Source organism: Saccopteryx bilineata, chromosome 4 (genome assembly GCF_036850765.1).
Source record: "Saccopteryx bilineata isolate mSacBil1 chromosome 4, mSacBil1_pri_phased_curated, whole genome shotgun sequence".
NCBI lineage: Eukaryota > Metazoa > Chordata > Mammalia > Chiroptera > Emballonuridae > Saccopteryx > Saccopteryx bilineata.
In genome coordinates, this window is record NC_089493.1 from 289,009,746 (window position 1) to 289,024,257 (window position 14,512).

The 14,512-nt window shown below is 61.2% G+C and overlaps 2 protein-coding genes across 4 annotated transcripts in view; one reads left to right on the forward strand and one right to left on the reverse strand.

Moving 5' to 3' along the window:
• CACNA1H (calcium voltage-gated channel subunit alpha1 H) overlaps positions 1 to 10,927 on the reverse strand; it is a 64,695-nt gene extending 53,768 nt beyond the window's left edge. For 2 of the 3 annotated variants that reach the window (XM_066275374.1, XM_066275373.1), the window contains exon 1: positions 10,201 to 10,713. In XM_066275374.1, the coding sequence (XP_066131471.1) occupies positions 10,201 to 10,499 (299 nt within the window). In that variant the 5' untranslated portion in view covers positions 10,500 to 10,713. Of the gene's footprint in view, positions 1 to 10,200; positions 10,714 to 10,795 lie in introns of those variants that run through there. The other variant, XM_066275372.1, reaches the window with a different exon arrangement.
• Positions 10,498 to 13,913, forward strand: LOC136335738 (serine/arginine repetitive matrix protein 3-like). Its single transcript, XM_066276842.1, has 4 exons — positions 10,498 to 10,611; positions 10,698 to 11,122; positions 11,821 to 11,994; positions 12,131 to 13,913. The coding sequence occupies exons 1-4, from the start codon at positions 10,498 to 10,500 to the stop codon at positions 12,210 to 12,212; spliced, it is 795 nt and encodes a 264-aa protein (XP_066132939.1). The 3' UTR covers positions 12,213 to 13,913.
• Positions 13,914 to 14,512: the final 599 nt, after the last annotated feature.

Consider the following 14,512-nt stretch of genomic DNA (forward strand, 5'->3'; position numbering starts at 1 on the left):
GTGGCCTCCACCTAGCCCTGGACAGACTGGCACCGCCTTCTGCAACTTCCTGGCAGGTGGCAGCCACCCCTGTGCTCGGGGTGCCTGTCCCTGTGGCAGGCTGAGCTGCATGGGGCTAGGGCTTGGGAGAGGGGTGGGCACAGGCCAGCTGCTTGGGAGACCCTCCCAAGTCACCCCATCCAGGCAGCCCCCCTTCTGAGGAGAAGGCCTAAACCACTTCCCAGACCTGAGGCTCCCAGCTCACTGTCAGATGCCCTGGCACCTCCCTGCCCCCTGCCTGGTCCCTGCCCCGCACCAGCCTTCACACCCGGGGGCCACCCAACACCTGTCCACCCACCTGGCCAGGGCTATGCCCAGCAGCCTGAAAGTGCCCCATGCTCTGCTCACACCCACACTCCAGCCCCGGCCACCTCAGAGACTCATCTGTGTCTGCCGCCCAACTATACAGCTAAGCACTGCCCCCCATTCTGTTTACGGGCCCCGGTAAGCCCAGATTCACCAGCGAGGAGCCTTGTGGCCTTGAGACACCCCAGCCCTCACCAGCCGGGCGGGGGCCACAGAGTCCAGAAAGCCCGGGTCTGAGGCAATACATTCCTGTCACCCAGGAAAGCCCAGGCTGGACTCTGGGGTGACAAGAGGTCCTCCAGGAAGCCCAGCTCTGAACCTGACCCTGTCTCTTCTCTGGCCACCTGTGGGCAGTGCCTCTCCTCCTTGGCTCAGAAGAGAATACGGCAACAGCTAGAGCCCAGACACCTCCCAGTGCCTTTGCTGTCACAAAGGGGTCCCCAGCCGGGAGTCCAGCCTGGTCAGCCCCGCCAGCCCCCCACACTGTACCCTGGAGGAAGTCCCCCACCTGGCCGAGGGTTTCCGGACAGAGCCAGGTGGGGATCCGAAAAAGGTCCCCTCTGCAGCCGCTGCACCCACACTGTACCCCCGGGGCAGCAGGAAAGCCCTGACAGCACAGGGAGGCACTTGTTGAGTGAGGGTCCCAGACTCCCAGAGTGGTCTGCAGAAGCTCAGTCCTGGGGCAACAGGCCAGTCCAACGCAAAGGTCTCTGAAGACCCGCCATCGTCGACACCAGTGGATACCTCCTGAGGGAGGTCCCGAGTGGCGCAGGGGCAGCTCTGGGCTCCTCCTGGGCAAACCCTCAGGCACCCGGAAGACACGGACAATTACAACCACTCGGGGTCTGATAAGGCCTCTCTGAGGCTCAGAATAACCGATTTCAGCTGGCTTCGCTTCCCTTCCCGAGGCGGCTCTACTCCTTGTCCGATAGCCTGACCTGGTGGCTGGCAGTGATTTATCCTAGAAGGGCCTGCCTCCCATTAATGGGCCCAGCAGCTCCTGCATTTCCCTCTGGGGACCACAGGGCATGCCTGGCTGGGGTGGGGCTAAGGGGCGGGAAGGGGCTGCCCAAACAAAGCACCACAGATGGGGGCTTAAACCACAGGCTCCTCTCACAGCCTGGAGGCCTAGGCCAGGCTGTCACAGGCTGGTTCCATCAGGGGTCGTGAGGGAGGGTCTGTTCCAAAGCGCTCCCGTTCTGGTGGCTGCAGGAAACCCTTGGTGTCCATGGGCTGGTGGATACATTACCCCAACACCTGCCCCATCTTCACGTGGCTCCTCTGGGTCTGCATCTCCTCCTCTTAAGAGGTCACCCGTCATCGGATTCAGGGCCCTATTCCCCCACAAAGTCACATCCAGAGGTTCCCGGCGGACCTGAACCTGCAGGACTCCCTGCAGCCCAGTACACTGGCCTCCACGTGCGTTTGTGTGGATAAGTTCACAGCCCCACAGCCACACCCCCGGACACTGTTCCGTCCCCAGGTGTGGTGCCCTGCCACTCTGTCTCCCTGCGTGCCCCCGACAGTTCCTGGCACACCCACCCAGCCTGGCAGCTCTACCAAGGCCCTGCAGTGATGCCTCCCAGGACAGGGCGGGGTTCTGCCTCTTCTAGGCCCCTTCCGTTTCTGTTTCTCTCTGTCCCCTGTGTCAGCATCCGGGGACCAGCCAAAGGATGGGAAGCTAGGACACGCTGGCCCCAGACCTCACGGGATACCCTGGAGAAAGAAGGGGTTAAAAATCACCCAAAGGGTGCCTGGCTGGTGATGGCACAGTGGATAGAGCGTCAACCTGGGATGCTGAGTTTCCAGGTTCAAAACCCCAAGGTCGCCAGCTTGAGCCCAAAGGTCACTGGCTCAGCTTGAGCCCAACGGTCAAGGCACGTATGAAGAACAATCAATGAACAACGAAGGTGCCGCAACTATGGGTTGATGCTTCTCATCTCTCTCCCTTCCTGTCTGTCTCTGCCTCTCGCTTAAAAAACAAAAAGGTCACCAAAGGGCAATAAGCACGTGGTCCAGGACTTAACCTCAGGCCTGGCAGCAGGAATGCCCACCCTATACACATACCCAAGAACATGAAGGGGGCTTGCTCCTACAGACACTCCTCTTTCCCCAAATGCCACTGGGAAAGCTTGTCAGTAGCTGGAGGCTGAGAAAGCCACCCCCCAGGCATCCTTTCAAGGGGGACAGGGACACTAAGCCCTCAGTCCAGCAGATGGTACTAGCCACCGACCCCCCCAGCAAGACCCTGTGCCCCTGCTCCAACCAGGAGAACAAGTAGGTATGGGGGCACCTCACTGACACCCCAGCTGTCCACAGAAAACCACAGCTACAGGTCTCAAGGGACATAGGTCTGTTCAGTTCAGAAAACCAAGGGCCAGGACACGACCTAGTCCACCAAGGCCCTGCAGCTTTGGGGTACTGACCTCGGCAGTAGGACCCCAGCCTCTGACACCCCGACAGAGCTTGGGGGCCGGAGGGGGAACCAGCCCCAAGTTCAGAGCCCACCCCACCTTGTACCTTGTACCTCAAGGACCCAAATTCTGTCCAAAGAGTCTGTTGCCTTCTGGAAAACTCTCCCCCAGCCTCTCCTATTAATTGGACAGTCCACACCCTCCGTGCAAGCCAGGACCGGAGGACCTCGAGTACCCAATGCGTGGCCCTCTCCCCGGCTGGCCGTGGACTGAACTGGGCCATTCACCGGCCGAATGAGAGTCAATTCCACCCGGCCAGGGAGGGAGGGAGAACGGTCAGAGGATACAAGGGAGAAACCACACAGGCTGCAGGAGGGGGCCGACACCCCCCCAGCCCGGCCCGTGGCTGGGGGGATCCCAGGAATCCCAGGAAGCTCCCCCAGCCCGGCCGTGGCTGGGGGGATCCCAGGAATCCCAGGAAGCCCCCCCAGCCCGGCCCGTGGCTGGGGGGATCCCAGGAATCCCAGGAAGCCCAGGAAGCCCGAGCCCTGGCCTCCATGAGGAGGGAGAGGTCCTGGCTTCTGGGGCACTGACTTCAGGTCATCCCCCTGAAAAGGCACAGGGTGCCCCCACTACAGGCCTCTGAACAGCAAGGGGCCAAGAACTCTGCCAGCCAGGTGCAGACAGGTGGGGGGAAGGGAGAAAGGCCTAGAACAAAGGTGGGAGGGGGAGACTGGGGCTCCCGCTGGAGGCCAGTGCAGCCTGGAAAAGGGCGCTGAGCCTCCGCCCTCCCCTTCCCAGGCCATGGTCCCCGTGGTGCCGAGAACCCTGACCTCACCTGGGGGCCACCCTGAGGGGGGCACTGGCAGAGCCCAGACCTGGGGGCCACCCTGGGGGTGGCACTGGCAGAGCCCAGACCTGGGGGCCACCCTGGGGGTGGCACTGGGAGAGCCCAGACCTGGGGGCCACCCTCGGGGGGGCACTGGCAGAGCCCAGAAAAGAGGACATCGTGACCAAGCAGGCCGGCTGCTGCTTGCCAAGCTCATCTGCACGGGTGCCAGGGCCAGGCTTTGCCCAGCTCCAGGGGGGAGCAGGAGACTGTACCACCCAAGAGGATCGCCTAGTGTGTATACTTCCCACCCCCACAGCTCAGGGGGCTCCCGGCCCCTCCCTGCACTGCTGGCCAGCACTGCACGCCCCCCAGCCCAAACCTCACCGCCCTGGCCACACTGCCTCTGCCCCACCCTGCTGGGGCTTCTGTCCCTGTCAGTCCCCTCATCCCACACCGGGCAGGGCTGGGGGCTGCCCCCCCCCCCGCCATTCCTAACTTTAGGAAACCTGGGGGAGGAGGTTTCAGGTTCCCCTCTCTGTCAGCCCTGCCTCCAACTCTGCAGGAGAAATTGTGGTTGAGGCCAGGGTAGGGAGCTACTCCTGGTACCCCTAAAATTCTCCCACATCCAAGAGAGGTGCCGGGGCACAGAGAGCCGCTCACAGCATGAAGCTCCCTCCTGCCCACTGATCCAGGGGAGGGAGAGGCGGCAAGCCCCCCCGGAGCTCTAATTTAGCACACTCATCAACTGTCCCCACGAGTCAGGGCTCCAGACTGACAGTACCGCCACCAACCCGCTCCTCGCTGCAGCAGAGACGAGTGCCCCGGAGGCGGAGGCGGGGACACCGCCTGTCCACTGGCTCTCCTGCCTGCAGGGCCACGTGGGGTGGCACACCCTTGCCTGCCTCGGAAGGCGCCTGTCTGTTTTGCGGGGCGCCTACTGAGGCGATCTGCTACTCGCTTTGTGAAGGCAGCGAAGCAGAGAGGCCCCCCATCTGTCATCCGCAGTAAGCAAAGTGGTTTCTGCCTCTGGGGACGATGCTGAACCCGCTGCCAACTGGCACGGGCAGGCCTGTTTTGCCCCATCTCTGACTGGGGATCGAGACCCGACGGCAGGCTGGGAGCCCGCAGCCTTGCTTCCCTCCTCCTGTCTGCCCAGGATGGGTACCCGAGTTTAATTGTCCACCTGTTAATTCAACAGAGGCCCACGTGACTTACAGTTGTTCCTGGTGGTGTCAAAATTAACCGCTCAGGGGAGGAGTAATTGGTCTTTTGTGCCACCAAGTTAAATACCCACTTGCAAGAAGAAAGAGAAAAAGAATATTCCTAACTCAGCTTCAAGGGCTGCCACCCCCACTTTCTGGGCAGCCTCTGAGGGGCAGGGCAGAGGGAACACATGCGTGACACCCAGTAAGTAAAGGGGACATACCTCCCGCCTGACCTTGGCCGCACAGAGCGGCTTGCCTGGATTCATCCCTGGAACGTCGGACAAGCTGGCCCATCCCCCGTCGGACAAGCTGGCCCATCCCCCGCATTCCTTCACATCCTGACCGGGGAACAGGGAGTCTGGCCGGCAGCTTGGGGGAGAGGGCTCCTTACCAGCAGCTTCAACGTGGGGGGCACCCTGGCCCACCTCTGAGCACTCCGCTGTACAAGGGAGGGTGCCCACAGTCCCCCTTGGTCAGGGTGGAGTCTGGGTGGCCCAGGTACGATGCTCCCCAAATCCAAGGGCTTCCTTTGAAAGGCTGGCCACAGCTTTGTCCTCAGCTGGGACCTCAAAAGTATAGGGTGCGGGCGGCCTCAGCCCCTTCTCACCTCCAGCCTCTGCTCTTTCAGTGCCCGCCACCTGCCCTTCCATCCCTACCTCTGCTTGGTTTCTCCGAGCCTGGTCCCAGTTCTGCTCCCGCTGAGGAACCAGCCTCAAACCCAGCTGGAGGCAGACCCGCTTCCTGAGCCAAAGCTAGCGCATCACCCACCATCGTGCGCACGGGCCTGTCCTGGCCGCCTTCCCAGCAGCCCACCTCGGCTCTCCTCACCTTCGCTCACAGCGTACACCCCAACCGCAGGGACAGTCCCCCCGCCTCGGGGCCTCTGCATACACCACTCCTCTGTCTGAGACACTGCTGCTCCAGGTCCACCCCATGGGTCCCTGACCACAGGTCCTTGTGCCCACTGAACTAAGGGAGTGTCCCTGGCTCCCAGCCCCCCAAAGCCCCTCCCTAGCCCATCCTGTCCCCCTAGATGCCCTCACCGAGATCAGGCTGGCCTCACTCGACTGCAGAGAGACCGACAGCTGGACACGCTGGGCACACAGTGGGAGCTCTCAGAGTCCTGGTGTGTGCCAATCGGGGAGACCCACAGTGGGCCCAATGTGGGGGCCAGCACAGAGCTCAGGCCGGAATGGTTTGCTGAGGGAAGCCACCTTGCGGTCAGTGAGTGCCCCACTTGTGTATCCCCCAAACACACACACACACACACACACACACACACACACACCCTCCCCAGGGTCCAGCTGGGCGGCAGATAAAGGGGCAGGGGCCATACTTGGCCTCATAGCGCCGTATACACTTAATCAGCACTTCCTGGTCCAGGGGCCCCTCCACAAGCCCCTCCAGCCAGGAGCGGCCACCCAGGAAGGGGGTCCCCCAACCCCACCCCCATCAGGCACTCAGAGATCAGTCTCCCACTGTCACTCTCCCCAGCCTGTAGGGGAAATGTCCCCTCCTCAGGAAACCCCCCACCACAACACTCCTGTCTCAGTGGGGATGTCCTGACTCCCACTCCCTTCCTCTCCAAGCCTCAGATGCCAGAAACACACCTGTCCCTGCCAGGCCCACGGCTGGTGCTCAGCACGAACACCGTAAGCCCTCAGAGCGTAGAGTGACTGTCATCGTGGGGCTCCGGAAACACAGGTACACATCCTGTAACTCCTTCCTTCTTCAGCCAGCGTGCCCTGAGCATCAGCCAGGGCCCGGCCCCTCCGCTTCCACATCCCACAATCCTATAGAGGCCACGGTGGCCTTCCCACCTGCCCAGCCCCAGGCCGCCCAGTGTTTGCCTGCGAGCACCCCAAGGGGCAGCTCGGCGCCTCCCAGCCCAGGGTGCTGACACGCCTCAGTGCCAGGGTGAGGGGGCCCAGGGCCAGGAACAAGGTGTGGGGGTGAGGAAGGGACTCGGAACACATGACAAAAGCCCCGTGCCTGCCCGAAAGGAGCTTGAGGGGCCGGGGCCATAAGATTGGGAAAGCGAGGACTCGGGACTGTCCCACTCACGCCAAGTCTGTAGAGGCAGCTGCGGCAGCTAAGGGCAGTGTGGGGCCTGCCCTTTTCCAGATCACCACCCCGCGTGTCCTCACCGGGATGTCCAAGCCTGCTGTGAGCCTCTGGCAACCGGCAGCAACCAGAGAGAGGCAGGACAGCTCCGAGCATCGGTTTGAAGACCTGGACTCGCCCAGCCTCACCTCCCTGGAAGGCAGGGCTCTGCCCAGCACACAGACTTGGGAAGCAAGCTGAGCTCACCCAGCTCTGCCCTCTGCAGTTACATGACCTTGGCCTGTCCTTTGCCTTCTCCAAGCCCTAAACCAAGGGGCACTGGGTGCCTGGCCCCAGGGAGACATCTTCTGGGGACACCCATCATCCCTGAACCCCCAAACACCGCATCGACCACCTCCTAGTCGTTAAACACCCTGGCCAGGCTGCAGCTGGCCTCCCTCATTCACAAAGGGACCTCAGCACGGCCTCCCTCCCAGCTGCCAGCATCGCTGGAGGGCCCCACTCAGCCTGGGTGCTGGGACACAGCAGCTGCGACGCAGGCCAGCACCTAGTCAGGAACCCCAGGAAGCTCGGGCAAAACATAACCCAGCCACACAGGCTACAACACACATCCCACCCACCTTCTGCTATAAATAAACCTGTGTAGGAGAAACAGCACTTGCCCCAAAACTTCCAGCACAATTATATTTTCAAACAGCAAAGTAAATCTATAAAGATAAGGGCTGTCCTTGGAGGTTCCTTCTCCTTGGATTGGAGTTTCCCTAAAGGCAAAAACAGACCACATGTATTCATGTGTGCAGGACAGAAAACATCTACTTGGGGGTTCCAGAACAGTACAGGGCTTAAAGAAGTCCCTTTCCTGAGTTCCAACAGTCAATGGCATGGGGGGGGGCAGGGGACATCAGTGAGGACTGACAGGCCCCAGGGAGAGAGAAGTTGCTTTCCACAGTGTAGGTTCCCAGAGCAAAGCCCAGCACCCTATTTCTCCCTCAGAGCTTACCCTCTGCAGAAGGGGAGGCTCCAGAGGAGGAGAGTGAGTGCCCAGAAAAGACAGCTACCTACAGCTCAGGACACTCCATGGTCCCTGGAAAACCTGGCCTCATGGGCAGCTCCCACACCCCCTGCATCACACAAGGGCACCACCCCCGCTCCCAGGAATCTGAAGCCTGTGCTAAGGCCCCGTGGGCTTCCCTGAGGGAGCTGATCGCCACCTGTCTGGGCCAGCTTATCTCAGTTCTGCCTGCAGCCAACACACACCCCAAGCCAGAGCCTGGCATCTGCTGGAGGTCAGCAACCATCCCCGCACGGGGCAGGGGCCCTGACAAGCCCTCCCTAATAGATGTGGGGTTTCCACGGGACCTTGGCTCAATGCCCTGCCAATCAGAGGGGACGGCTCTCATTCCTGGGTGACACCTCTCACCACCTTCCTGCTTCTAGGGTCACACAGCATCCTCCTCCTCAGGTCATGAAAGAGCCCAGGGACAAAGACACCGTTCACACACGGTCCTGCCAGCCCTATCCTTCACCTTCTCTGGACCTCACCTCACCTGCATAAGGCACCCCTCCATCTCTCCTCCGTGAGTAACACAAACAACCTTGTTAGACATCCTCGGGGACACAACCCAGCCCGGAAAATCCAGAACTCCCGGGTGAGGCTCGAAGACTCCCTCAGCTGCCAGGTGACAGAGCAGCCAGGCCTAGGAGCTGTCAGGAGAGAGAATGTGCAGGCCCTGCTGGGCTCTCTTCCTATCTGGTCTCTGTGCTTGGAAATGAGGGCCAGCCTCTGACCCATTATGTCCCAGGGCCTTCAGGCACCCCCAACATGGGCCAACACCACATCCAGCCACACCACCTTCCCGCCAAAACAAGGTGGCCGGGCCAACTCCAGGTTGGATTCCGGAAAGAAGACTCAACTACAGTGACCCTGCAAGGTTACGCTGGCTGCTGCTCAGAGGCCCAAGTCCCAGTACCCTAGGATGCCCACCCTGGCTGCAAGGACGAAGGCAGGCACTGAAGCTCGCTGCCATGCGCAGGGAGGACCCGCCGGCCATGGCCAAGACCCACCATCCTGGACCACGATGACCCACCATCCTGGACCACGATGACCTCCTTCACAAGCAGAAGGTGATTCTGACTCAGCCGATGTTTGGACTTGAGAAAAGAAAAACACGGGTTTCATTCTTTTTTTTTTTTTTCCTTTGGTACAGATTCCTCTTTTGTATTTAATATTTATACAGTTAAACACACAAGGTAGGGAAAATATATACACGCATTGCTCATTTTGCCTTTGTCTGTCTCCTCAACTCTGACAGGAAAAGTTTATGTCCAGGGTCCGGCCTCTGTCAACCTCCTCTGAGCTGCCTCCTCCCACCCAGCAGCCTGTCCAGGACGTCCAGTCCTTCCAGGTCCAGGGGTAGGAAGGTTCAGCACCCACAGCCTGGCCACCTGGTAATCAGCTCCAAGGGCGGGCTAGTGGTGAGAAGCAGAAAGGAGGCAGGGTGAAAGAAAGATGACAATCCCCAAAGGCCACCTACTGAGGGGCAGCAGAGGTGCTGACTGCATCCCAGAAATGCCTCCTGGCAGGACTCAGATCTACACTGGAACCTTCTTTGAAAGTCTGTGTCGCTCTGGCCAGGAACAGCAAAGGTGATCCTTTCCTCTCCAGCCAGAGAAAGCACCGGGAGAAGGTGTGTTACAGGGCCAGCTGCCTCCCTGCCCCCCACCCCCACCCCCACCCCCAGCTGCGCATGACTTAAATCGGCCCCAGCACTGAGTTCAGCCTGAAAAGGCGAGTTCACAACCAACGTCATCGCCTCTCTGTGGAAAAGGACCAGAGAACACGCACAGCTTCCCAGCCCCCACGGGTCTCCCGCAGCGCTCGAAAGCGCAAGGCACAGGTTGAAAACTTTGCTCCCCTAACTCTAGTTCCTTCTGGCCTTCCCCTCCCCAGCGAGGGTCCTGCCTCAGGGCAAACATTCTGCAAGCCCTGATAGAATTCTCCGGATCGCAACCTACACCCGGGTTGCAAGGAGTTACGACCTCTCTGCCCTGACGATCCCTTTCTCCTCCAAGCCCGCGGTAGCGTTGCCGCTACTCCTTCACTCTATACTGTCCCGAGTAGCTCTGGACCAGGCACACTCGATTTGGGTCGAGAGAGACGCGCCGCTGTCTCCCAAAGCGCGGCCGGGTAACCTTTCTTGGAGGAGCGCTGCCATCGCGCCTCTGCCCTGCGTCCCTAGCACGCCCAGCCCAAGTCGGGACCCCAGCACTCGGGCGCGCGGGGGCGCACGCGGAGTCTCGCGTCATGGACTCCCGCAACCCGGCGGCCAGAGAAGGATATGGGTTACAGACCAGCCGGAGACACCAGCTGCGCGGCCGCGTGGTCTGCCCGAGGCAGAAGAAGACAGTAGCCGCCAGCGCCGGGTACGGGACGGGCTGCTCCTCGTCGGTGCCCAGCTCCGCGCTGCGCTCAATCACTGGACTCTCGGGGGACGGCGCGCTGGGCCTGGACCCCTGATCCACCTCTCGCCCCAGCGCCCCAGGGCTCGCCGGGGACTCCCCCGCTGCCGCCGCAGGGCCGGGGGCCGGCGAGCCCAGGGGCACTCGGACCTCATCCGCCGCCAGCGCGCCCTCGGTCATGGTGGCGGCCGGCAGCACCTGCGGGGTACAGGCGGTGACCGGGCCCCAAGAACGACAGCCTCGCCCGCCTCGGACAGAGCGGAGCTGCGGGAACAGCCGCGACCGCCGGGATGTCTTTGTCTTCCCTTATTAGAGACAAATGCGCCCCCCGCCCGCCCCCTCCCTTCGGCGAGGGCTGGGCGGCCCCTCCCCCACTAGCGGAGCCGGGGCGGGTACTCAAGGGGCTCCTCGCCCGCTGTGCTCAAGTTGAAAGGGTCCCGGCACGCAGTGGGGCGCGCGTCTTCACCGTGTCTCACCTCGCTCTGGCGGCCGGCAGTGTCCACGCGGGCATCGCCCGGGCGACGCGATCACCGCGGACCCCGCACGGCGTTCGGCTCCGACTGGAGCACCGCCGCCCCCGGCCCACGCCCCCGGCCCGCCGGCTCCCGGCTGTGGCCGCGGCGCCTGATTCCACTACGGCTCCGGCTGGCCAGGCGACAGCGGCAGCCCGGGCGCGGAGGGGACCGCTGGGCGGAGCGGCGCCGTGGGACGGGGGCGCGGGGGGGCGCGGGCCGGAGGCGGCGACAGCGGCGGCGAGCGAGCGATCCCGGAGCGTGTCCGCGCGCGGCGCAGGAAACTTCGGAGTGAGCCGCGGGAGGGGCGGGGCCAGCGTGGGGGCGGGGCAGGGAGGGCCAGACGAGCGCGGGCGGGGGGCGACACCGCCACCCCCGGGTAAGGTCGAGGGGCGCGGGGAGGGGCCACTCCCGTCCTGAGGAGCACGCCGGAGGGATCCTTCTCCCTTCGCGGAGGACGCCCCGCCCCTCCAAGGTCCGGGAAATTGGGGCTGGACCCAGCCAGCCCCCTCACCGCGCCCCCCTCCCTCTCCCGGATGAGCGGGGCGCCAGGGGGCGCTCGCGGAGTGGCTTAGTGGGGGGGCGGGGGAGCGGCGCCAACGTTCTCCCCGCCCCCAACTGCGGGGGCGGCCCAAGCTGCGGAGGCAGGCCCTCCCCTCCCCCTCTAGCCCAGGCGAGTCGCCCCTGCCCCCAACGAGACGCGGCCTGGGGTCTGCAGGGGGCGGGCCCGGATGGGCATGGGCGGTGCGCTTCGGCGGTGACCGTGAGCTGTGTGCCCCTCCCCCTCCGCGTGTGTGTCCCGCGTGTGACCGACTGTGTGTGTGTGTGTGATGTGTTGCTGTGTCTGTGGGTGGGGTCCTGGGTGCTCCTGCATCCGCACCTCCCCCAGCGTACACACACGCGCACAGCGGATGTGTGAACTTATCCAGTGCCCAGCTCCTGAGTGGATACCTGTGGGACCCTGTTGAAAAGACCAGCCCTTCTTGCAGCTCAGATCATAGAAGCTCCTGTGTTCCACGGATCCTTCCATTGAGCAGTCTTCTTGGGGCCACTTCCCTCGTGGGGGCAGCTTTGCATCTCAGGCCCTGGACCAGACCAGGAACTCACAAAGGGGCCACCCACCCCGAGACTCCCAACCCCCTTCAGACACCAGGGACAGTAAGGTATGTCCCAATGACAAGGTCGTTGCCCCTTGAGGTGTCAGCAGAGGGGAGCTTGGGTCGGCCTCCTGACTCCACTCCAGCGCCCCCAGTGGGCTCCTCCTCCCCTGAGGTTCTGACCAGCTTTCCACTTCCCCAGGACTTCACAGTGGAACTGCGGCAGGGTGCATGACTTCCCCACACCCCAGCCAGCTCAGGGGGTCCTGTCCCGCACTTCTTAGCCCACCCTCAGGATGGAGGAGAGACCCATTGCCTCTAGACAAAGAGATGGGTGGCTGCTTATCACATGCTGGCTCCAGGGGCCTCTGTCTTCACCAGCTGCTGGGATGGCCGTGGGGGGGTAAGGTGTCACCTGGAGACCCCCAACCTGAGAGGCTCTGGCCAGGTCACTGCCAGCTTGGGCTTCCCCACCTTCAGGTGGCCTTGCAGAGAGCAAAGCCAGAATGTGGTGGATCTGCTTCCAGGAGGCAGGGAAGGCCCCAGAAGGCAGCTGCGCCCTGCTCTTTGCCCCCTGGGCCCTAGAAAGAGCACATTGGCTCCTGGGGTGAGGAAGGTAGGAGAGCTGCAAGGCCATGTGGCAGCTTGGGTGCAGATTCCAGGCGGTGCCCTGCAGAGGCCACTCACTGCTCAGCGGCACCTCCACTTGTGTATGTGAACTTTTCAAGAAAAGGAAAACATTTACTCTACTTTAATACTACTAAGTAGTGGAGGGCCACGGCTGGTAATTAAGGTCCTCAAAGAGCAATTAGGGTCTTTGCCACCAAGAGGAGCGACCTGGGAGAGCCCAATGCCTGGTAAGCAGCCCTGCAGGCGATCTTGCAAGAGTGGGACAAACATAAAAGCTGCAGCAGGATCCTGAGCAGGGGTCACCTGGGTCCTCGGATCCTTTTCACACTGCCCGCCTCAGTCAAGTTAAGTCTCAAAATTGGTTAGTGATTAGCTGGACAAAACTTACTGGAAGGGGGACAGTATGCCAGGCCCTGGGTGAACTGGGTTACAGCAGTGGTGACCGGTGCAGGCCCTGTCCTCGTTTCCTACAGCTTCCTTCCAGCAGGGAGGCAGTCACAGTCCTTGAATAAAGAAAGAGAACATTCACATGCTGGGTTAAGTGTCACAGAGAACCAAGTTAGGACAGGGGACCTCGTTGGGGACAAGAAGAGGAGCAGCCCATGCAAAGGCTATGTGGCAGGTAGGAGAGCTGAGCAGTGTGGGAAGAACCAGACAGAGCCTGGGGTCCCTGAGGTAGGTGGGGTGGAGAGGGGCTTTCCCATAGAGCCCTGGGGCACAGGGAGGAAGCTGCATGTTATTCTAAATGTGACAGACTGTCACCCTCTTCTGTCATACGCTGTCCTCCAGATGTCCCTCCAAAGACATGGCCAAGGATTTTTTTAATAGACATTATTTTTTAAAGACAGCATCTATAACCTGACAAAGTCTGTAGCCTTCAGGCACCCAGTGGCCCATTTACAGACCGTGAGGCCCTGCAGTCACCTGGAAGGGCATTCTCCACCTCAAGGTCTTGGAAGGAGGCCTCCTCCCACCATCTTCCGCTTCAGTTGACCGAGCTGAGAACCGCCAGAATTATCCTCGCAGGGCTCTGCATCCTCTGGACAGATGCTCCGGTGTGGCCGACCCCCCACGCGCAGCGGGCTCTGACGTGCTGCGCTGGGGCCTCCATTGGACTCGCTTTAATGCAGCTGCGGCCCGAGCTCATTCAGCTAGAGGGGAGACCGCCCAGAAGTGGAGGATGGCCTCACCCTTGAGAAAGGAAATGAAAAGCAGATCATAAAGTGATATGAGATGAGAAAACGGCATAAAAACAACAAAACTGTGAGACATTCGTTTCGCTAGAAAGGAATGTTAGAGAGATGAAGCATAGGGCAATTTGGAAATTGGCATTAAAATTGTTTAATTAAACTGTACAGAGTGTTCAGATGTATTTTTTTTTAAATTCTCCAATCCTCCAGAAAATTTGGTTCTGTTTTTATTTCCTCTTTTTAAATTTTTTTGGCAAGGTTTTTTTTTTTTGACAAAAATCTGGTGATGGTGGTGGTGGGACAAATGTCCCATTAGCTCAGCCAGTGGGAAGTGGAAATAAGACATATACCTCCCCCAGGAGGACTCAGACCCTTAGGGCATGTGGCTGTGGTCACGGGGTTCAGGCCACTTAAGGGGACCACTTCACTTCACCTCAGCAGGCTGGGTGATGGGCAGGGGGCAGCCTGGTCACCTCTGCCAGGGCCTGTGGACACTAGCCCAAGCTCAGGACCCTAGAGGGCCCCTCTATCACCTGCCCTCAGCCAGCCACACTGATCTATGTCTAGGGCACCCCTTTCACCCTCTGGCTGGGAAAGTGGGCCTTCAACTCCGTGTCGGCCCCTTCTCCTGCCCGTTTACACAGCCTCTTCCTTCCTTCTCCAGCTGTCCCCCTCCCCTTCACACACCCACACCCTTTTCCTTCCTAAAGCCCCTACTGGTTCTGGGCACTGGGTCAGGCCTCCTTGGGCCTGTGAGGACCCAT

Excerpts from the sequence above, each read along its gene's own strand:
- LOC136335738 (XM_066276842.1), top strand. The coding sequence starts at position 10,498 with ATGGTGGCGGCCGGCAGCACCTGCGGGGTACAGGCGGTGACCGGGCCC. Across the intron at positions 11,123-11,820 it reads GCGGCGCAGGAAACTTCGGA|CTCAGATCATAGAAGCTCCT; the intron begins GTGAGCCGCGGG and ends CCCTTCTTGCAG. Across the intron at positions 11,995-12,130 it reads CAGACACCAGGGACAGTAAG|GACTTCACAGTGGAACTGCG; the intron begins GTATGTCCCAAT and ends CCACTTCCCCAG.